The sequence below is a fragment of the Nannobrachium achirus genome (genome assembly GCF_963921795.1).
Source record: "Nannobrachium achirus genome assembly, chromosome: 14".
Classification (NCBI taxonomy): domain Eukaryota; kingdom Metazoa; phylum Chordata; class Actinopteri; order Myctophiformes; family Myctophidae; genus Nannobrachium; species Nannobrachium achirus.
The window spans coordinates 50,246,597-50,268,544 of NC_137821.1; the positions used below are offsets into that span (position 1 = coordinate 50,246,597).

A 21,948-nucleotide genomic window follows, 5' to 3' on the forward strand; every position below is an offset into this window, starting at 1 on the left:
GAAGTCAGAAAAAAAAAATGTATAACCCATTTTATTCAATTCAAGTTTGTGTAAGTAGTCTTGGAACAAACATTCACAATTCTCCTTGTTGAAGGTTCCTGCTTTTTCTTCGCTCAAAGCTACTTTTTGAGCTCAGTGCATGTCTCTCTGTTGAGTGTGAACTTACTGACAGGGTAGCAGCCCAGGTCTCCTCCTTGCAGTTTACACTCATGCAGTGGAGGGCAGTCTGCCGCCGAACAGGTGACGAAGGGAGCATTACACCTACACTTCAACAAACAGTCCTCCACATAAAACTCCTCTCCAGGCTGAGAGAGAGAGAGAGAGAGAGAGAGAGAGAGAGAGAGAGAGGAAGAAGTGTGGATTAAAAAAAAGCAATTCTAAGCACCATGACGCATGCAGGAGGAGAAGCAACCGTCTTGTTTCACTCAAAGTCATGTTCATGTGCAATTTTGAAACAGTAGCCACATAGGGACTACTGGGCGACTTCAACACACAGACATTTGCCCGGGACCCAAACTAGTGAAAACAGCAGAACTACAAGCTCACAACGCAACGCTTTGCGCCGCATTGTGAGCTTGTAGATCGCCTATTTTCACTACATCTTAAACATTTGTTTTCAAATGTATGAAATTTCTTAGATTTTTGGTATTTATTTATGATTTTTCGAGAAAGATGTCTACATTTGTTTGTTAATGCCTTGATTTTATTTAAATTTTGGGGGGACTTTATTTTAATATTTTGAAATAATTAAAAACAAAGGTGAATGAAAAAAATAAAGGGGATATTTCCTTGCGACCCATAAAAAATGGTCCACGACCCACAAATAGGTCTCGACCCTGTACTTGGGAAACAGTGGAGTATGCATCAGCATGTAAAGCAGTCGATTGTTCAGTTGAGTGGTTATTTCCGCTCTGCCATGTACCTCATAGTACTGTCCGTTGATGTGCTTGCATCCACAGTCGGTGGTCCTCACACACTTCCCAGCGCTGAGGATGTAGCCGGGGTCACACACACACGACTCCACGCAGGGACCACCGCAGCCCGTGGGGGGCTTCCCAGCGCACGTGTCCTGACAGGGGTTTGCACACGGCTCATAGTGGCTGTTAGCAGGACAGTCCAGAGCTGCAGGAAGGACAGAGAGGGACATGTATGAACACACAAAAATACGGAATAATACCGAGTCACTGAGTTCACTCAAAAACTAAAACTACTGCAACACTAAAGCACACGTATGCATGAATGTACAAAAAAAAAACACCCACGAAAGACTTTATCGAGTTAGATTCTTTCTAAATCTGCTTAGATCAGGGTTCTTCGACAAGGGGTCCGGGATCCCTAGGGGATCCTCAGAGTTAATACAGGGGGTCCTCGTCCTCCAAATCTTTGAGTGATAGAAAGTTTTTTTTTCTCCTTTTTTATATTAACCACTTGAACCCTACAAACTCACTAGATCGGCTATTTTTTGGCAAAGAGGTTTGGTGTAGAGGGGGAAAAGAGCAGACTAAGTACAGAGTGAAAGGTCAAGTATATTAAGTATTGACGGTTCAAGTGGTTAAATATCTGAAAACACAAATTGACATGAATCCAAAATACACTCATGATTGTGCTGTCAAACGATGAAACTACATGGAATCTATGAGAAGGTTGTGGGGGTCCCTGCTTCATCTCTGTCTCAACTAAAGGGTCCTTGGCCTGAAAACGTTGAAGACCCCTGGCTTAGATGATTTAGTAATATCGTTCATCTAACAGCAACCATCCATCCATTCATATTTTCCAAACTGATAAGCAGCCATCATTTCATTCCTCTCTCTCTCTCTCTTTCCCTCATCCTTCTCTCCATTCACCCCCTCATCCATCCATCTATCTTTCCATCCCTCCATCCTCCACTGGTCTGTTGACTCACGGCAGAATGTTTGGTTCCTCCAGGGGGGGATGTTGACTCCACGGTCCTGGCACTCATTGACGTAGGCTTCAATGGCCTCACACAGGATGGGCCTGGCCCCGTCCAGCTCACACAGGTCAAACAGACAGTCCTTGAAGTGGGCCTGGAGAATGAACAAACACATACAGTATTAAGAAAGGAGTTGAAGTGTGCATGTGTTTGAGTGCATATGCATTTGTATTTGTGCGTGTGATAAACACTCACATTGGGGTTGACTTTGGGGTGACAGACAGCAAAGGGTCCCCTCTTGTCCAACAGGATGCCACAGTATCCAGAGCTCTCATACAGATCCTGTTCCTCATCCGTACATCCTGGGACCGTTGTGTTGGGCTTCTTATTACAGCTATGGACACACATAGGTGAGGTGGATGAATGTTTGTGTTTGTTAGGTGATCTCTGCTCAAGATAGACATTTATATTACACTTGGGCAGCCATTATTTTGGTAATCATTTGGCTTTAGAGTGCCACTTTGAAGTTGCACATGGTAGATATGACACATAACCTAAATATACAAAGAAATTACTGATATATTTGACAACTGTATACTTAAAAAAGAACATTGATAGTGGAAATAGCTGATCTACAAGCTCACAACGCGTCGCAAGGTGACACGTTGTGAGCTTGCAGATCTGCTATTTCCACTATTTTTTTACTTTTATTTTAAATATATGAACATTTTTCAACATGGAAACGATTATGACGATTATGAAAAATAATCACGATCATTTCAAATAATTGCGATTAAACGATTATGTAATAATTGTGACAGCCCTACACAGAAAGTAAAGAGTTCCCCCCAAAATTACTTATTTTCTATCAATTACACACCAGATAATTACACAATTCATTGCTTTATATGAAACATTAATCAGAGAGGCATCAAGACAGAGCTACTGTAAATTAACACAGATGATAGTGTTACTAACTTGGGGTCGGTCACCCAGCTGTGTCCGAACACATTGGGGTCATTGGTCAGGGTGCCGTCTGGCTTTCTCATGTCATCCTTGGCATTGTCATTGTAGTCTCCACACAGACCACACAATGTGTCCTTGTAACTGCAGGTACCCAGGTGGAGGCAAGGGAGAGAGTGGAGAGGAATTAATTCATGGGACACCCATTCAGTCACTGTACGTACAGTATCTTTAGGTTTGATCAGTCTAATGATTAAAACAACAGGCTGTTATGAGTTCCACTCACTCTTTGATGACTTTGATGTCCATGAAGTGGTTTCCATCGTAGCGGACGGTCACACCAAAGTCCATGGCTACAGTGTAGTGTTTCCCAGACTTGAACACAGAGACACCGCTGGCTGGAGTGACTGGCACGTTGACGTTGGTCCCATTCAGCTACGCAAGAGCAGCACAAAGAGAGACAAACGTGCACAATTCATTAGAGAGACAGAAAATCTAAATTGTGCATTTTCTTTTTCTTTAGTTTAGACCAGAGGGGGTCCGGGGTCCTCATAGTTACTACAGGGGGTCCTCCAAATCTTTGTGTGACAGAAACTTTTTTCTCCTTTTTTATATTAACGATTTGAACCCTAGCTTCCATATCTGAGAACTTTAGCCAAAAATAGCAGATCTACAAGCTCACAACGCCTCACGCTGCGAGGCGTTGTGAGCTTGTAGATCATCTATTTTCAGCAAAGAAGTTTGGTGCAGAGGGGAAAAAGAGCAGACTAAGTACAGAGTGAAAGGTCAAGTTTATTAAGAATTGATGGTTCAAGTGGTTAAATATCTGAAAATACAAATTGACATGAATCCAAAGAACACTGATGATCGTGCTGTCAAACAATGAAACTATATGGAATCTATGAAGAGGTTGTGGGGGTCCCCCTGCTTCATCTCTCTCTCAACTAAGGGGTCCTTGGCCTGAAAATGTTGAAGACCCCTGGTTTAGACCATCACTAGTCCACGTAGAAATGTGAGTGGAAAATCTGAGCGAGAATTTTGAAATCTGTGGCAGTTGGTTAGAGAAGAACACAAAACACATTTCAAGATTATTTCTAAATTGTCGTTACGGCCCCATGTTCACAGTAAAGACGTTAAAATGTTGCCCTGAGTCTGCTGATTCCTACAATGTCACGAAAATAAGGTTTTGGCACTTGCACTGACACATACATTGACTCTGCACTCTAAGCTGGAGATATCTTTGCTGTATTTATCCATAATGCTTAAAGAGAAAGGCGCCATAGTGTTGTACCTTTTCTGTTTTGTATGTGTCTATGAAGTTAACATTACTCTAATAAATCACCTGGTGTGGTTATAATGTGCAGATTTGTCTTCCCCGTGTATTTTTGTTTACTTCCTGAAAGCTGAAAGCCTCAAAAGGCCCAGTCGAAAAACACAAATTTAATGACAACATACTCATCCCCTCCCTTTTACCATACACCCAACACTGTGGGTTTGGATAACTTCAGCTGGATCACCACCCAACGGACAACCAGGTATACTTAATGAACTGGTGGGTGTGGCCACAAAAAAACAAAATATTAGCTCTTTCTCTACACTTTTAAAATCTTCCTCCTAGTAGGCTATAATCATAATACCTGATCATCATGTTTTAGGGGAGAAAAAAAATCATACAATGAGACGTACAAGACTATGGGCTCTATTTTGATTGTCTCAAGTATAAGCTCTTATGCCTTAACTTAAAGGCCTGTCCATACTGTCTCCGACCAGCAAACTTTTCTTCGGAAAGGTCTGGTTCAACTACAAAATGATGTCACTCGCATCTTCTGAAAAGCATTACCCCGAAATAGAGTTCGGAAAGCTGCACGTCGGAAAGTCGGAAGTCTCCAAAGAAAAGTTTGGTGGTCGGAGCTGGTACTTAAGACACTCAAAATACAGACCACAATCTTAAACTCTTCACTGATCACCAATTTCACTGTGAGGACTGACTTCTAGACTGACAGGATTTTCTCTCTCTCTCTCTCTCTCTCTCTCTCTCTCTCTCTCTCTCTCTCTCTCTCTGTTTTTGAAGGGCCTGCAGCCCTTGGGGACTCACTATAATTTAATTTTACAACTATCTCACCTGTACAGTGCCTCCCTTCAGGATGGAAATCTTCAGTGAGCGCACGTACACGTGCACAGCCTTCACGTAGGAAATGGTGGGTCTGTTGTGGCGGTTTTCGTTGTCGACGTGGACCTCGTAGTGGGGCATGGAGGTGAGGTTGCAGGGTTTAGACATCACATAGCTGCAGTTGCCCATGAAGTTGTACTTGCGACGGTCAAAGGTGGTGTAGTGTGGGTCTCCAGAGGCTATGCAGGTGGATGTGGCTGTACACATGGAGGAAGGTATGTGTTACTGTGTGCTTGGGTGACAAATAATGTGTGATCATCATCAATCACATTATCAAAAACAATTAATCTTCGATGCCTCAAGACTAGGCGTGTTTGTCCTTTCAATTCAGTTCAATTCAAAGGAGCTTTATTGGCGTCATAAAACATATGTTTACATTGCCAAAGCAAATGTCATAAAGGGTAACATATGCAGTTGGAGGGGGTATAACATTGTGCCTTTCAATATCCCATAGCCTTGAGGGATGTTTGCGGTTGGCTAGTTTGTTGTACGAACAGACTGACAGACTACATCCCAACAGACAGAGACTACATCCCATAGCCCGGAAGGATGTTTGCTCAGCGATTGGCTAGTTCATTGTTAGAGCAATCAGCTAGCCAAAGTTATAACTGTGTACCTTAACGACGCAGTCAGGTACATTCACATGCACAGAATGTTAGAGAGGCAGGGGCTGACATTTCTAAAAGGGGTGAAAATATTGAAAATAGCAGACCTCCAAACTCAAGTGTCGCGCTGCAAAGCGTTGTGAGCTTGGAGGTCGGCTATTTTCGGCACCTGATACCACACTGAACCAAGCATAATCAAGTGAATGCTGGAGATGTGGCATACGACATGTATTTCTACACAGAGAGGGTACTTCTTTCAACATAAGATGCTGCATTCAAGTTCAGGAGAGTTTGGACAAGGCAATTCTCTTGAATGCTGCCTTCAGGTATGGCATGGAAAGGGGGCATTCGCATTTCTTTCACCATAGTAAAAACTGCATTCATGGTCTGGAGAGGGCACATCATGTATAGGGCTGGCCTGCTGATCCAGCCAACAAATGCTGTGTTTGTGTCAAGTATGATATGTTTTCCTTGATATTCTCACCTTTGGGATAGCAGCCTGATACTCCGCTGACCTCACGACACTCTTCTGTGGGGTCACAGGAATTATCCACACAGTCCAAGGTGTAGTTCCCTGCACAGCGACACAGTCTGGAGCAGCCGTCCCCAAAGATGATCTCTCCAGGCTGACACACACAAGACGGGGCATGAAGTCAGTCTTAAGGCTGCACAATGTAACTTTCCTGTTCGACCCCGGATTTCAAACCTGGGTTTTCTGTACGAGTGCTGCATTTATTTGACCACTGAGGTAATAGAGCCTGCCTTCTTTAAGCCTATTTATATCGAAATTGTTCTCTCATATCATCTCATGAAATAATTGAATCACCCCTCAGTTCATCCTCATTGACTCAGATCTGTCAGATAATTAGAGTGGTTGCCCTCACAGGCCAACCATTAATGTACTAGTGCAAGGGTCTTCAGCAGGGGGTCCGCAACCCTAGGGGGTCCTCAGAGTTACTACAGGGGGTCCCCCAAAACTTTGTGTGATAGAAAGAAAAAAAAAATCTTTTTAGCCAGATTCTGAGAACTTTAGCCAAACATGGCAGATCTACAAGCTCGTTGTGAGCTTGTAGATCGGCTATTTTCGGCAAAGAGGTTTGGTGTAGAGGGGAGAGGTATTGACAGTTCAAGTGGTTAAATATCTGAAAACACAAATTGACATGAATCCAAAATACACTAATGATTGTGCTGTCAAACGATGAAACAATATGGAATCCATGACAAGGATGTGGGGGTCCCTGCTTCATCTCTCTCTCAACTAACGGGTCCTTGGCCTGAAAACGTTGAAGACCCCTGTATTAGTGAATGCATTTTCCACATTGACTAGAATGGGGAAATGAATGAAAAGACGGAATTAATTTGCAAGTGTGACTCACGTCACTGCAACCACACTTGCAATTTCCCAGAATTGCATCTTTCTAGTTTACATAACATCTAACCTCGTAGTAGTTGTTGTGTTCGTCCAGACAGCCGCAGGTCTCCAGTTTGACACAACGGCGTCCCTTAAAGACGTAGCCTGGCTTACAGAAGCAGCCACTAATGCAGGAGCCTGAACAGTTGGTGGAGGGTTCCTTACAGCTGGGAATACATGCTGGACCACACTCTATGTACTCAGCATTAGGAGGACATGTTACTGTGAAATAAGATAACACAGAGAAAAACAAGACAGTCAGAAAATGAAATAAATGCTTCAGAAATGAGGTATGAAAGAAAATGGATGAAAAATAATCATTTATAATTTATTTTCAGTCTTACCTGGTGTGCTTGCTGTGGTTGGTCTTGGTGTAGTTGGACCGACAGTTGGAGGTTTGGGTGTAGTTGGTCCAGGAGTGGGAGGTGCGGGTGTAGTAAGATCTGGAGATGGATGTTATAACGTTCAGCACTTTTAATGCATTTCCTGTTTTGTTTTTTGTTTTTTTTACGATTTTGACAAATATTTTAAAATACTTCAAATAGCCAATCTAGATCGACATGTTGTGAGCTTGTAGATTTATATATGACATTTTTAATAAATTATTTTCTAAATAGTAAAAAATTGCAAATTTCAGCGGTACTCAACTGTCTTCACAGCTTGACGTAAGGTTTACAATATACAATAGCAACAAAGTAAGGATCAAATATATGTGTTAATTGACATGATATTCCTCCACCTAAATTGGGTGGAGGAATGACCCTGTCAGAATATCCCCAAAAGCTACTTCTCTGCCAGTGCATCTCTGTTGAGTGTGAACTTACTGACAGGGTAGCAGCCCAGGTCTCCTCCTTGCAGTTTACACTCATGCAGTGGAGGGCAGTCTGCCGCCGAACAGGTGACGAAGGGAGCATTACACCTACACTTCAACAAACAGTCCTCCACATAAAACTCCTCTCCAGGCTGCGAGAGAGAGAGAGAGATAGAGAGAAATAAAATCTGCAGTGAGCTCAATATAGATATCCTCACATATAATTCTCCAAATGTCACACTCTCACGCTCTCCTTTCCGCATTTTCCTCCTCACTGGCTTCAGCAATTGATCTCTACTTGCACATATGCCATTGACCATTAGCAGTATTCAGACCGTGAGGAAGCCTAATTTAAATTGTGCCCAAATTCAAGCTAATTCAAGCTGTTTACTAGCATTTCCTTGAAACGTCTGTTGAACTCTAAGACCGTTAATGCACATGCACGGCCACGTACGCCTTTTGACTTTGTTCTGCATATCTCTGAACAGGTGAAAGCCTGCCCTATCCCGTCCACCACGGCTTTTCAACCCTGACAGTGCTCTCCTTGAGGTGTGAGGCAATCGGCTACTAAGTCACTCACTCGCCTAGCTTCATTCTTGTAGACATTCCACACTCTTCTAATGTACCTCATAGTACTGTCCGTTGGTGTGTTTGCATCCACAGTCGGTGGTCCTCACACACTTTCCAGCACTGAGGATGTAGCCGGGGTCACACACACACGACTCCACACAGGGACCACCGCAGCCCGTGGGGGGCTTCCCAGCGCACGTGTTTTGACAGGGGTCTGCACACGGCTCATAGTGGCTGTTAGCAGGACAGTCCAGAGCTGCAGGAAGGAAAGAGAGGGACATGTTAGTTAAATTATTTCTAATTCTGCTTACATGATATAGTAATATCTATTGACTCACGGCAGAATGTTTGGTTCCTCCAGGGGGGGATGTTGACTCCACGGTCCTGGCACTCATTGACGTAGGCTTCAATGGCCTCACACAGGATGGGCCTGGCCCCGTCCAGCTCACACAGGTCAAACAGACAGTCCTTGAAGTAGTCCTGATAAACAAATGAATTCATATAAAAAAAAAGGGTTGACAAAGCGTTGCACAGGTATGTATAATGTGTTTCTATGAATTGTTTGTGTGTGTAAGGACTCACATTGGGGTTGACTTTGGGGTGACAGACAGCAAAGGGTCCCCTCTTGTCCAACAGGATGCCACAGTATCCAGAGCTCTCATACAGATCCTGTTCCTCATCCGTACATCCTGGGACCGTGGTGTTGGGCTTCTTGTTACAGCTATGGAGACACATACGTATGTGGATGAATGTACAGTATCTTTATCAATGTACAGTATGTGTGTTTGTGCGTGTTCGTAAGCGACTAAGCGACGTTCATGTTAGTGTTACTCACTTGGGGTCGGTCACCCAGCTGTGTCCGAACACATTGGGGTCATTGGTCAGGATGCCGTCTGGCTTTCTCATGTCATCCTTGGCATTGTCATTGTAGTCTCCACACAGACCACACAATGTGTCCTTGTAACTGTAGGTCACCAGGTGGAGGCAAAGGAAAGAGAAATGGGAAAAAGTGAATCAAAGGACAACCTATCAGTCACTGTATTTACATCTAAGAACAGTCAAATGATTAAAACAACAGGCTGTTATGAGTTCCACTCACTCTTTGATGACTTTGATGTCCATGAAGTGGTTTCCATCGTAGCGGACGGTCACACCAAAGTCCATGGCTACAGTGTAGTGTTTCCCAGACTTGAACACAGAGACACCGCTGGCTGGAGAGACTGGCACGTTGACGTTGGTCCCATTCAGCTACGCAAGACAAGACATTACAAAGACACATGGCAATTCATTATAAAGTTAATGCATTTTATCAGGACTCGACCATTTCCCCTTGCAGAAATCTTTTGAAATGCCACCGAATCTAATCAACATCAACATCTGTAGTCGCTATTTAGTCACTAATTTGCGTGATACAACTATCTCACCTGTACAGTGCCTCCCTTCAGGATAGAAATCTTCAGCGAGCGCACGTACACGTGCACAGCCTTCACATAGGAAATGGTGGGTCTGTTGTAGCGGTTTTCGTTGTCGACGTGGACCTCGTAGTGGGGCATGGAGGTGAGGTTGCAGGGTTTAGACATCACATAGCTGCAGTTACCCATGAAGTTGTACTTGCGCCGGTCAAAGGTGGTGTAGTGTGGGTCTCCAGAGGCTACGCAGGTGGATGTGGCTGTATGAAAGATGGTGGAGGAAGGAATGTATGTGTGCTTGGGTTATGTTTTATTGTCTATGATGATACAGGTAGCCAAGCCGTAACGTCAATGCTAGTCAGTCAGTCAGATACATTCACATATATAAGACTGGCCTGCCTGCCGATCAGTCAGTCCAGCCAACCAATGCTGCTGTCTTTGTTTTCCTTGACATTCTCCTCACCTTTGGGATAGCAGCCTGATACTCCGCTGACCTCACGACACTCTTCTGTGGGGTCACAGGAATTATCCACACAGTCCAAGGTGTAGTTCCCTGCACAGCGACACAGTCTGGAGCAGCCGTCCCCAAAGATGATCTCTCCAGGCTGACACACACAAGACAGGGCAGGAAGTCTTAAGACTAATCCAAAATGGAATTGATCTCTGATATCTAATGTAATCATTTCATCTCCTCTCGGTTCATGACATCTTGACTCAGATCATCTATAGATCATCTACTGTATACTGTAGATATTTTACACCCACATGGGTCCCATATGGTTTCAAGGTGGGCTAATCTATAAGGGCCCCAAAGTGGGCAATTTCAGTGGGATCCATGTTGGTCCTACCTGGGTTTTCCCATGCAGGCTTTAAGTGGGTTCTATCTGGGCCTTAGGTGGGATCCAACTGGGCGACTTATGTGGGACCCATGTGGATCATATATGGTTTCAAGGTGGTATGAAAGTATGGGCCCCAAGTGGGCAATGTCCAACATGGGTCCTAATTAATTAGGTTTAAATGGTACACTAAGCATGTGTATGGCGTCTAACCTCGTAGTAGTTGTTGTGTTCATCCAGACAGCCACAGGTCTCCAGTTTGACGCAACGACGTCCGTTTAGGACGTAGCCCGGCTTACAGAAGCAGCCACTAACGCAGGGTCCAGTACAGTTGGTGGAGGGTTCCTGACAGCTGGGACTACAGGCCGGACCACACTCATTGTACTCAGCATTAGGAGGACATGTTACTGTGGGTCACAAGATAACACAGAGAAAAATAAGACAGTCAGACAATGGAATAAATGCTTTGTAAATTAGACAAAAAAAAGATGAAAAGAATCATTTATAATATTGTATTTATATACATTTATACTGACAATGTTTATATATTTTCAGTCTTACCTGGTGTGCTTGCTGTGGTTGGTTTTGGTGTAGTTGGACCAATAGTTGGAGGTCTGGGTGTAGTTGGACCAGGAGTTGGAGGTGCGGGCGTAGTAGGATCTGGAGTTGGATATCATTATATTAGGCTATTAGAGTTTGTGTTTCTTTGTTTGTTTGTTTTATGTTTACTGTATCTAGATGCTTTGTGTGTGAGGTTTTGGAGATAGTAGTCTCCTATAATGTCAGTGCTTCTAAACTGGCTTCACACCTTGATGTAAAATTTTCATTGGTCAGGACGAATGTATTTTTTCGCTAACATAATATTCCTGAAGTCTTTCCTCTGTGACCGTGTCAGCAAATCTCTTGAAGCTACTCTTTGTTTCTCTGCCGGTGCGTCTCTGTTGAGTGTGAACTTACTGACAGGGTAGCAGCCCAGGTCTCCTCCTTGCAGTTTACACTCATGCAGTGGAGGGCAGTCTGCCGCCGAACAGGTGACGAAGGGAGCATTACACCTACACTTCAACAAACAGTCCTCCACATAAAACTCCTCTCCAGGCTGAGAGAGAGAGAGAGAGAGAGAGAGAGAGAGAGAGAGAAAGAGAGAGAGAAAGAGAAAGAGAGAGAGAGAGAGAGAGAGAGAGCGCCGCATTAATTAAAAAAATCTATTAAATATAGCCTACAGTATACTGTATGCTATAGTAAGTGTAAGACATATCTATTTCCCAACAGGATTTTTTAAGTTGGCTAGACATTTCACGCTCTCCTATATACCTCATAGTACTGTCCGTTGGTGTGTTTGCATCCACACTCGTTGGTCCTCACACACTTTCCAGCGCTGAGGATGTAGCCGGGGTCACACACACACGACTCCACACAGGGACCACCGCAGCCTGTGGGGGGCTTCCCAGCACACGTGTCCTGACAGGGGTTTGCACACGGCTCATAGTGGCTGTTAGCAGGACAGTCCAGAGCTGCAGGAAGGACAGAGAGGCACGAGTTAGTTAAATTATTTATAATTCTGCTTAGATTATATAGTAATCTTCCCATCCCTCCATCCTCCACTGGTCTGTTGACTCACGGCAGAATGTTTGGTTCCTCCAGGGGGGGATGTTGACTCCACGGTCCTGGCACTCATTGACGTAGGCTTCAATGGCCTCACATAGGATGGGCCTGGCCCCGTCCAGCTCACACAGGTCAAACAGACAGTCCTTGAAGTAGTCCTGATAAACAAAGGGGCAAAACACATATTAAGAAAGGAGTTGACAAAGTGCGTGTGGCGTATGCATTGTTTGTTGTGTGATATTTGTGTGTGTGTGATAAACACTCACATTGGGGTTGACTTTGGGGTGACAGACAGCAAAGGGTCCCCTCTTGTCCAACAGGATGCCACAGTATCCAGAGCTCTCATACAGATCCTGTTCCTCATCCGTACAGCCCGGGACCGTGGTGTTGGGCTTCTTGTTACAGCTATGGAGACACACACAGGGAAATGGTGGTTGTTTGTGGATGAATGCATCTGTATCAATGCATGTTGATGATGGAGCAGGCACCGTTCATGTTAAAATGACTCACTTGGGGTCGGTCACCCAGCTGTGTCCGAACACATTGGGGTCATTGGTCAGGGTGCCGTCTGGCTTTCTCATGTCATCCTTGGCGTTGTCATTGTAGTCTCCACACAGACCACACAATGTGTCCTTGTAACTGCAGGTCACCAGGTGGAGGCAAGGGAGAGAGTGGAGAGGAATTTGTTTAATTCATGGGACGTAGTTTGTCAGAGCTCAGAGAGAAGCAGTATTTGTTCCTCATTAGTGCTCACATGTTCCAGGACAGTGGTTCTCAACCTGTGGGTCAGAACCCCCAGGGGCTTCCCCAAATTATTTTGGGGGGTCCCCAGATGATTAACTTAATGCTCAACATTATTTTGTCCATATCATACACATCTAAATATAACATTTAACTCATTGCTGCAATTCACTTTCTCCATCATGAGAGGGAGACATTCATGAAATAGCTTTCTCCCACTATAAAATCAACACACTCTATGACATTACGTTGCAAAGCACACCACAGCAAAATCCTGACTTCTTTTAAGTCTGAAAGCGTAAGTTTAAGACCACACCGGGTTTAGGTCTTAAACTTTCAGAGTAAACTAATACTCAGGAGGACCAGCTTGTTTGATGAAGAGCAGTGGGTCGGGCAGATTATTTATGGGGTTTCCACTCACTCTTTGATGACTTTGATGTCCATGAAGTGGTTTCCATCGTAGCGGACGGTCACACCAAAGTCCATGGCTACAGTGTAGTGTTTCCCAGACTTGAACACAGAGACACCGCTGGCTGGAGTGACTGGCACGTTGACGTTGGTCCCATTCAGCTACGCAAGAGCAACACAAGACATTACAAAGACACATGGCAATTAATTATAACGTTAAAGCATTTTATCAGGACTCCACCATTTCTCCTTCCAGAGATTTTATGAAATGCCACCCAATCTAATCAACAGTCTGTAGTCGCTAGTTGGTCACTCATTTGGGTGCTACACCTACTTGTACGGTGCCTCCCTTCAGGATGGAAATCTTCAACATGCGCACGTACACGTGCACAGCCTTCACGTAGGAAATGGTGGGTCTGTTGTGGCGGTTTTCGTTGTCGACGTGGACCTCGTAGTGGGGCATGGAGGTGAGGTTGCAGGGTTTAGACATCACATAGCTGCAGTTGCCCATGAAGTTGTACTTGCGACGGTCAAAGGTGGTGTAGTGTGGGTCTCCAGAGGCTATGCAGGTGGATGTAGCTGTAGGACACATGGTGGAGGAAGGAATGTGTTACCGTGTTGCTTGGGTTAATAATATCTTTTTATTGTCTATGATGAAACAGGTAGCCAAGCTGTAACGTCAATGCTAGTCAGTCAGTCAGATACATTCACATACTGTATATAGGGCTGGCCTGCCGTTTATTCAGTCCAGCCAAACAATGCTGCTGTCTTAGTTTTCCTTGACATTGTCACCTTTGGGATAGCAGCCTGATACTCCGCTGACCTCACGACACTCTTCTGTGGGGTCACAGGAATTATCCACACAGTCCAATGTGTAGTTCCCTGCACAGCGACACAGTCTGGAGCAGCCGTCCCCAAAGATGATCTCTCCAGGCTGACACACACAAGACAGGGCAGGAAGTCAGTCTTAAGACTAATTCATACATGGAATTAGCCAGTAGCTATGCCCCTCCCAAAAAGCTTTTGTCCAATGCTAGCTTAGAATAACTTCCTGCTTGCCAAGGTTTGCCTTGGCAAGCTGCCGGTTACTAAGCTAGCATTGGACAAAAGCTTTTAGGGGAGGGGCATAGCTACTGGCTAATTGATCTGTAATATCTAATGTAATCATTTCATCTCCTCTTGTTTCATGACATCTTGACTTAGATCATCTATAGATCTATATATCTTTTACACCCACATGGGTCCCATATGGTTTCAAGGTGGGCTAATCTATAAGGGCCCCAAAGTGGGAAATGTCAGTTGGATTATTGTTGGTCCTACCTGGGTTTGCCCATGCAGGCTTCAAGAGGGTTCTATCTGGGCCTTAGGTGGGATCCAACTGGGCGATTTATGTGGGACCCATGTGGGTCATATATGGTTTCGAAAGTATGGGCCCCAAGTGGGCAATGTCCAACGTGGGTCCTATTTAATTAGGTTTAAATGGTACACTAAGCATGTGTATGGCGTCTAACCTCGTAGTAGTTGTTGTGTTCATCCAGACAGCCACAGGTCTCCAGTTTGACGCAACGACGTCCCTTTAGGACGTAGCCTGGCTTACAGAAGCAGCCACTAACGCAGGGTCCAGTACAGTTGGTGGAGGGTTCCTGACAGCTGGGACTACAGGCCGGACCACACTCATTGTACTCAGCATTAGGAGGACATGTTACTGTGGGTCACAAGATAACACAGAGAAAAATAAGACAGTCAGACAATGGAATAAATGCTTTGTAAATTAGACAAAAAAAAGATGAAAAGAATCATTTATAATATTGTATTTATATACATTTATACTGACAATGTTTATATATTTTCAGTCTTACCTGGTGTGCTTGCTGTGGTTGGTCTTGGTGTAGTTGGACCAATAGTTGGAGGTCTAGGTGTAGTTGGACCAGGAGTTGGAGGTGCGGGCGTAGTAGGATCTGGAGTTGGATATCATTATATTAGGCTATTAGAGTTTGTGTTTCTTTGTTTGTTTGTTTTATATTTACTGTATCTAGATGCTTTGTGTGTGAGGTTTTGGAGATAGTAGTCTCCTGTAATGTCAGTGCTTCTAAACTGGCTTCACACCTTGATGTAAAATTTTCATTGGTCAGGACCGAATGTATTTTTTCGCTAACATAATATTCCTGAAGTCTTCCTCTGTGACCGTGTCAGCACATCTCTCGAAGCTACTCTTTGTTTCTCTGCCGGTGCGTCTCTGTTGAATGTGAACTTACTGACGGGGTAGCAGCCCAGGTCTCCTCCTTGCAGTTTACACTCATGCAGTGGAGGGCAGTCTGCCGCCGAACAGGTGACGAAGGGAGCATTACACCTACACTTCAACAAACAGTCCTCCACATAAAACTCCTCTCCAGGCTGCGAGAGAGAGAGAGAGAGCGAGAGAAAGAGAGAGAGAGAGAGAGAGAGAGAGAGAGAGAGAGAGAGAGAGAGAGAGAGAGAGAGAGAGAGAGAGAGAGAGATGCATTAATTCACAAAACCGATTAGATATACAGTATACTGTATTTTATAGTAAGTGTAAGAAATGTCTACATTTCCCAACAGGCTTGTAGATTATACATTTCCATATCCCACCAGCAGCCCGGGAAATGTGTCTAAGTTAAGCATGCTTACACTCTGTCAACACTTGAGAGCAGCCCGAATGCTCAGATTATTGGGTAGATCGGATGGGACAGAGAGAGTGAAAGTAATTGTTTTATTTCACTCAACATCCTGCGAAATTTCGCAAGAAGGGGATATAACCTATTGAGTGTAAAACCATTCCTCCTTTAGTTGAGTAGACATTTCACGCTCTCTATATACCTCATAGTACTGTCCGTTGGTGTGTTTGCATCCACATTCGTTGGTCCTCACACACTTTCCAGCACTGAGGATGTAGCCGGGGTCACACACACACGACTCCACGCAGGGACCACCGCAGCCTGTGGGGGGCTTCCCAGCGCACGTGTCCTGACAGGGGTCTGCACACGGCTCATAGTGGCTGTTAGCAGGACAGTCCAGAGCTGCAGGAAGGACAGAGAGGGACATGTGTGAATAAACGCACAGAAGTACGGTATTTCTAATTCTACTTCAAGTATTAGTAATAATATTGTTCATTTAACATTCATCCATCATCCCTTCTGGCATCTGGCAGAGATGAGATTCATTAATAGCCATCATTCCTTTCTCTCTTGTCCCTGTAACACATCTATCTATCTTCCCCTCCCTCTGTCACTCCAGCCCTCCACTCCTCACTCTCTCCATTCATCCATCCATCCCTCCGTCCTCCACTGGTCTGTTGACTCACGGCAGAATGTTTGGTTCCTCCAGGGGGGGATGTTGACTCCACGGTCCTGGCACTCATTGACGTAGGCTTCAATGGCCTCGCACAGGATGGGCTTGGAGCCGTCCAGCTCACACAGGTCAAACAGACAGTCCTTGAAGTGGTCCTGAATGCACAAAGAGACAAAGAAAGGAGTTTTGTTTGCTTGCAAGCACAAAATGCATTTGTGTGTTTCTGTGTGTATCGTGGCGCATAGCCAGATAATCAAAGATGTCCGCCTACTGATACATCTGGGGAAATCTAAAGTCAGTGAATATGGGCTTAAACGCAAGAGAAAACCGGTGGCAACAAACCTAATCCACTCTGAAAACTCGCTACTCGTAACTGGTAATAGCAAACTAAGCCTAACGTTACCTCCCCCTGACCTTTCTATTGTAAATACCATTTATTTTTGCATTGTGTTTTTTAAGTTTTTCTTATTTTCTCTGCATAGTACTGTGTTTTATCTGTCTGTCATATGACTTAAAGAGGTCGTGCCATTGTTTTGTACTTTTTCCTGTTTTGTGTGTGTCCTAATAGACCACCGGGTGTGGTTATAATGTGCAAAGATGTCTTCCCTGTGTATTTTTGGTTACTTCCTGAAAGCTGAAAGCCTCGGAGTCAAAAGGCCCGACTGAAAAGCACTGAGTTAATGATGTCATAAACTCATCAAAGGGGGAGGCCTTTTACCATTCACCCGACACTGTGGGTGTGGCTAACTTCAGCTGGGTCACCACCCACCATGACAACCAGGCATACCTAATGAACTGATGGGTGTGGCCACATAAAAAACACATTTTCAACACGTTCTGTACACTTTTTTGGAAAAAATCTTCCTCCTAGTTTAATCATAATACCTGATAATCATGTTTTAGGGGGGGGAAATCATGGCACCCCATCTTTAAAAAAGGATCTCAATTTAAATAAGTCATGTGCTTACTTGAGCTAATCCATTTAGTTGACCTTGTACCAGTGAACTGTACTGTCATGAAACTGTACCTTTTCCTATGTAAACCCTTCTAATAATCAATCAATCGATCAATCAATCAATCAATCAATCAATCAATCAATCCATCCCACTACTTTGAAAACCAATCCTGATACCGTCCCGTACGAAGGATCTCCATAAAGTCTTCACATTGGTCCTGTGAAGCTGTTTTTGATTGATTTGATTGAATACTTGCGTGTTACTGGCTGATACGCTAAAAGGACAACACAAAAACTAGTGTGTGATAAACACTCACATTGGGGTTGACTTTGGGGTGACAGACAGCAAAGGGTCCCCTCTTGTCCAACAGGATGCCACAGTATCCAGAGCTCTCATACAGATCCTGTTCCTCATCCGTACATCCTGGGACCGTGGTGTTGGGCTTCTTGTTACAGCTATGGAGACACACGCAGGGAAATGGTGGTTGTTTGTCGATGAGTGTATATGTTTTGAGGTGTGTGTTTGTGTGTGTTTGAGAGGGTCTCTGCGTTCATGTTAAAATGACTCACTTGGGGTCGGTCACCCAGCTGTGTCCGAACACATTGGGGTCATTGGTCAAGGTGCCGTCTGGCTTTCTCATGTCATCCTTGGCATTGTCATTGTAGTCTCCACACAGACCACACAATGTGTCCTTGTAACTGCAGGTACCCAGGTGGAGGCAAAAGAGAGAGTGGAGAGAAAGAGAGAGTTCACTAGAGTCATTATTCACTCATAATTCACCTCGTCTGAATATATCTTTAGGTTTGATCAGTCTAATGATTAAAATAACAGGCTGTTATGAGTTTCACTCACTCTTTGATGACTTTGATGTCCATGAAGTGGTTTCCATCGTAGCGGACGGTCACACCAAAGTCCATGGCTACAGTGTAGTGTTTCCCAGACTTGAACACAGAGACACCGCTGGCTGGAGTGACTGGCACGTTGACGTTGGTCCCATTCAGCTACGCAAGAGCAACACAATAGAGACAAACATTAATTCATTTGAGAGATAGAAACACTGGATGAAAAGAGAGATTATCTGACATATACTGGTAGAGTATATGACCCATTTTGTACCAGTATACTGGGCATATACCCACATTATTGGAAGTTTTCAGTTCAAGAGATTTTCAGGCATATTCCCCTGATATTCTGCCCCCAGCTAGACAAAGGCACAGCAGGGTGTGCCTTTGTGTGCCTTTGTCTAGCTGGGGACAGAATATCACCTATTATTTGCAGTTTACAGGGGAATATGCCTGAAAATCTCTTGAACTGAAAACGTCCAATTATGTGGGTATATGCCCAGTATACTGGTACAAAATTGGTCATATACTCTACCAGTATATGTCAGATAATCTCTCTTTTCACCCAGTGAAAGTTGTTTGTAAGTGTAGCGAAGGCAAAAGGCAATATGGGCAACGATATGAGCGCTATGAGCAAAGTGGTGGAAAAAGTATACTCAAGTAAAAGTATCAATACTGAAGTGTAGAAATAAAAGTAAACGTCCGGGATTCCACATTTAAAAGTATGAAAGTGTTGGCATCAAAATGGAGGCTTACATAAATACCAAAAGTAAAAGTACAAAATGTTTGAAAATAGCAGATGTACAAGCTCACAACATGTTATGATGTGAGCAAAAGTAGATTAACCCATTTAGGCCTAACCTATAGTTAGGCCCAAATCAGAAATTAGCCAACAAAAACAAATATGTTGATACATACTGTACATGTACTGTAAGCCCCTCCCATACACTAAAATGTGTACCCGGCCTGAATGGGTTAATGTATGTTTTATAATACATCAAATCAAGTTAAAAGTTGTAATAATCACAATCTTTAACTTGCCTAAGCTGCCACCACATTTTTTTATAAAACAGACATTCTAGATCATCCATTCATCATTTCACTCAGAACCAACTTGAATGATATAGGATTAAACGTTTCGCAGAAGTCAAGGTCAGACTGAGACATGGTACTCAACATCTGCCACATCTGCAGTTGGTCACTCATTTGGGTGCTACCTGTACGGTGCCTCCCTTCAGGATGGAAATCTTCAGTGAGCGCACGTACACGTGCACAGCCTTCACGTAGGAAATGGTGGGTCTGTTGTGGCGGTTTTCGTTGTCGACGTGGACCTCGTAGTGGGGCATGGAGGTGAGGTTGCAGGGTTTAGACATCACATAGCTGCAGTTGCCCATGAAGTTGTACTTGCGACGGTCAAAGGTGGTGTAGTGTGGGTCTCCAGAGGCTATGCAGGTGGAGGTAGCTGTAGGACACATGGAGGAAGGTATGTGTTACTGTGTGAGTGGTTGACATGTTTTATTTAATTCATTTTTTTTTTGTGTCTGACGACATTACAGGCAGCAGTGACACTCAGGTCACTCTGGCCAATTAAATATTTAAATATGACAGGGTAGCAACCATGTAGCAAACGCTTCCTTTATGAAAACTCAAAAATGTTATAACACATCTTTAAACCAGCCTTTAGATGTGAAATGAGTCCAAATTGAGCAACTTCCTGGTCAACATTTCCAGTTTTTTGTTGGACAGTACTGGTATGTGAAATATAGAAACAATCTCCAGACATGCTGCTACTGAGGATAGACTACATTCTATTAGCCAGGTTGAATATTTGCTCTGTTATTTGCTAGTTCATTGTTAGACAAACCGGCTGGCCAATGTTGGCACACTTCATCACTTAATGTTAACGACTGATTCAGTCAGTCAGTCAGTCAGTCAGTCAGTCAGTCAGTCAGTCAGTCAGTCAGTCAGTCAGTATAGGGCAGGCCTGCTGGTCCAGCCAACAAATGATGTGTTAAGTATTCTCCTGACATTGTCACCTTTGGGATAGCAGCCTGATACTCCGCTGACCTCACGACACTCTTCTGTGGGGTCACAGGAATTATCCACACAGTCCAAGGTGTAGTTCCCTGCACAGCGACACAGTCTGGAGCAGCCGTCCCCAAAGATGATCTCTCCAGGCTGACACACACAAGACAGGGCAGGAAATCAGTATCAAGCACATTATAACAATAACAATAACTAAAACTATGTAATGTATATCATTTTTGTTGTCGAGTGGACTTTATAGAAGACATTATTTATTTCCACTTTATACCTGACCCTCAGCCAATAATAAATGAGAGCACAAGCCAGCCTTTTGGCAAGGGTGAATATATTTTGGTGTAAATTAAGAATAATAACCACATTTGTGTTTCAACGAAACAACACAGCTTTTGCAGAAACGAAACAGTATTGTATTCATTTGTACAAAGTACATTCATCGAATGATTTCCTCATCTTGGCTCATATTTCTTCTCGTCTCAGCTCCAGTAATTTCCTCTGAAAGCACCTTTTCTTATCCTTATCTTATCGTTTTCTCTTGTATCATCTCATCTAATCATTTAATCGCCTCACAGTTTATGGCATCCTCATTGGCCAAGATGTTAGGAATGTAATTTAGATAGCAGGTTTTTTTAAACAGATGCCATGGTTCATTGTTTACTTGGTATCCTATGGTTTAAATGTACAGAATGTTATTTCTATAGTATATTGACTATTATCGTCACTGTCGGGCAGAAACCTCGTATCTCCAAGTTTGAAATTTGTATGTTTTTTTCTCGCAAAGTAAAGTCCTGCTTTATCATACGATATTGTTTCACAAAACTAGTGAAAATAGCCGATCTACAGGCACACAACGCCTCTGACAGCGAGGCGTTGTGTGCTTGTAGATCAGCTATTTTCACTAGTTTAAATCATTTCTAAAATGATCAATACAAAACAAACGGTTTTGGACATTTCCACCCGACAACGACGATATACTGTATTATATTTAGACTGATGCTCGCTTCTTAGTTTACTTAGTGATCCTGCACTGCACTGCACTCTCTCTGCATTCTATATTAATATGATTATCTTGCTTATTTTAAGTCGCTCAGGATAAGAGCATCTGGTAACTGTCAAAGTTTTTCATTTACATGAGCATTGTAATGCATGGTGTCTAACCTCGTAGTAGTTGTTGTGGTCGTCCAGACAGCCACAGGTCTCCGGTTTGACACAACGGCGTCCGTTTAGGACGTAGCCCGGCTTACAGAAGCAGCCACTAACGCAGGGTCCAGTACAGTTGGTGGAGGGTTCCTGACAGCTGGGACTACAAGCCGGACCACAATCATTGTACTCAGCATTAGGAGGACATGTTACTGTGGAAAAAGAACACATGAAAATGAAA

General features: G+C 43.8%; 5 protein-coding genes across 5 annotated transcripts in view; all 5 read right to left on the reverse strand.

Annotated features, from left to right (window-relative positions):
• Nucleotides 1-21,948, reverse strand: part of zanl (zonadhesin, like) — a gene marked incomplete at both ends in the record, with an annotated part of 117,282 nt that overhangs the window by 81,120 nt on the left and 14,214 nt on the right. The window contains 3 exons of the mRNA XM_080741669.1: nt 7,385-7,483; nt 11,228-11,326; nt 15,277-15,375. Coding sequence (XP_080597795.1) covers nt 7,385-7,483; nt 11,228-11,326; nt 15,277-15,375 — 297 coding nt within the window. The remainder of the gene's footprint in view (nt 1-7,384; nt 7,484-11,227; nt 11,327-15,276; nt 15,376-21,948) is intronic.
• On the reverse strand, nt 120-7,257 carry LOC308298624 (zonadhesin-like; the record flags this gene model as incomplete). The annotated part of the gene is made up of 9 exons (XM_080742267.1): nt 120-261; nt 933-1,122; nt 1,904-2,045; nt 2,147-2,285; nt 2,870-2,998; nt 3,141-3,289; nt 4,977-5,221; nt 6,114-6,255; nt 7,069-7,257. Coding segments are annotated over 9 exons (1,467 nt in total), but the record flags the coding sequence as incomplete, so codon positions are not given.
• On the reverse strand, nt 7,824-11,168 carry LOC308298626 (zonadhesin-like; the record flags this gene model as incomplete). The annotated part of the gene is made up of 10 exons (XM_080742269.1): nt 7,824-8,003; nt 8,478-8,677; nt 8,760-8,901; nt 9,004-9,142; nt 9,257-9,385; nt 9,521-9,669; nt 9,846-10,090; nt 10,294-10,435; nt 10,880-11,073; nt 11,132-11,168. 10 exons carry the CDS (start codon nt 11,166-11,168, stop codon nt 7,824-7,826), a joined length of 1,557 nt encoding a protein of 518 aa, XP_080598395.1.
• LOC308298627 (zonadhesin-like) lies at nt 11,576-15,217 on the reverse strand (the record flags this gene model as incomplete). Its single annotated transcript, XM_080742270.1, has 10 exons — nt 11,576-11,683; nt 11,978-12,177; nt 12,285-12,426; nt 12,535-12,673; nt 12,779-12,907; nt 13,431-13,579; nt 13,752-13,996; nt 14,210-14,351; nt 14,929-15,122; nt 15,181-15,217. 10 exons carry the CDS (start codon nt 15,215-15,217, stop codon nt 11,576-11,578), a joined length of 1,485 nt encoding a protein of 494 aa, XP_080598396.1.
• On the reverse strand, nt 15,569-21,938 carry LOC308298628 (zonadhesin-like; the record flags this gene model as incomplete). Its single annotated transcript, XM_080742271.1, has 9 exons — nt 15,569-15,811; nt 16,256-16,455; nt 16,740-16,881; nt 17,999-18,137; nt 18,252-18,380; nt 18,535-18,683; nt 19,742-19,986; nt 20,561-20,702; nt 21,726-21,938. 9 exons carry the CDS (start codon nt 21,936-21,938, stop codon nt 15,569-15,571), a joined length of 1,602 nt encoding a protein of 533 aa, XP_080598397.1.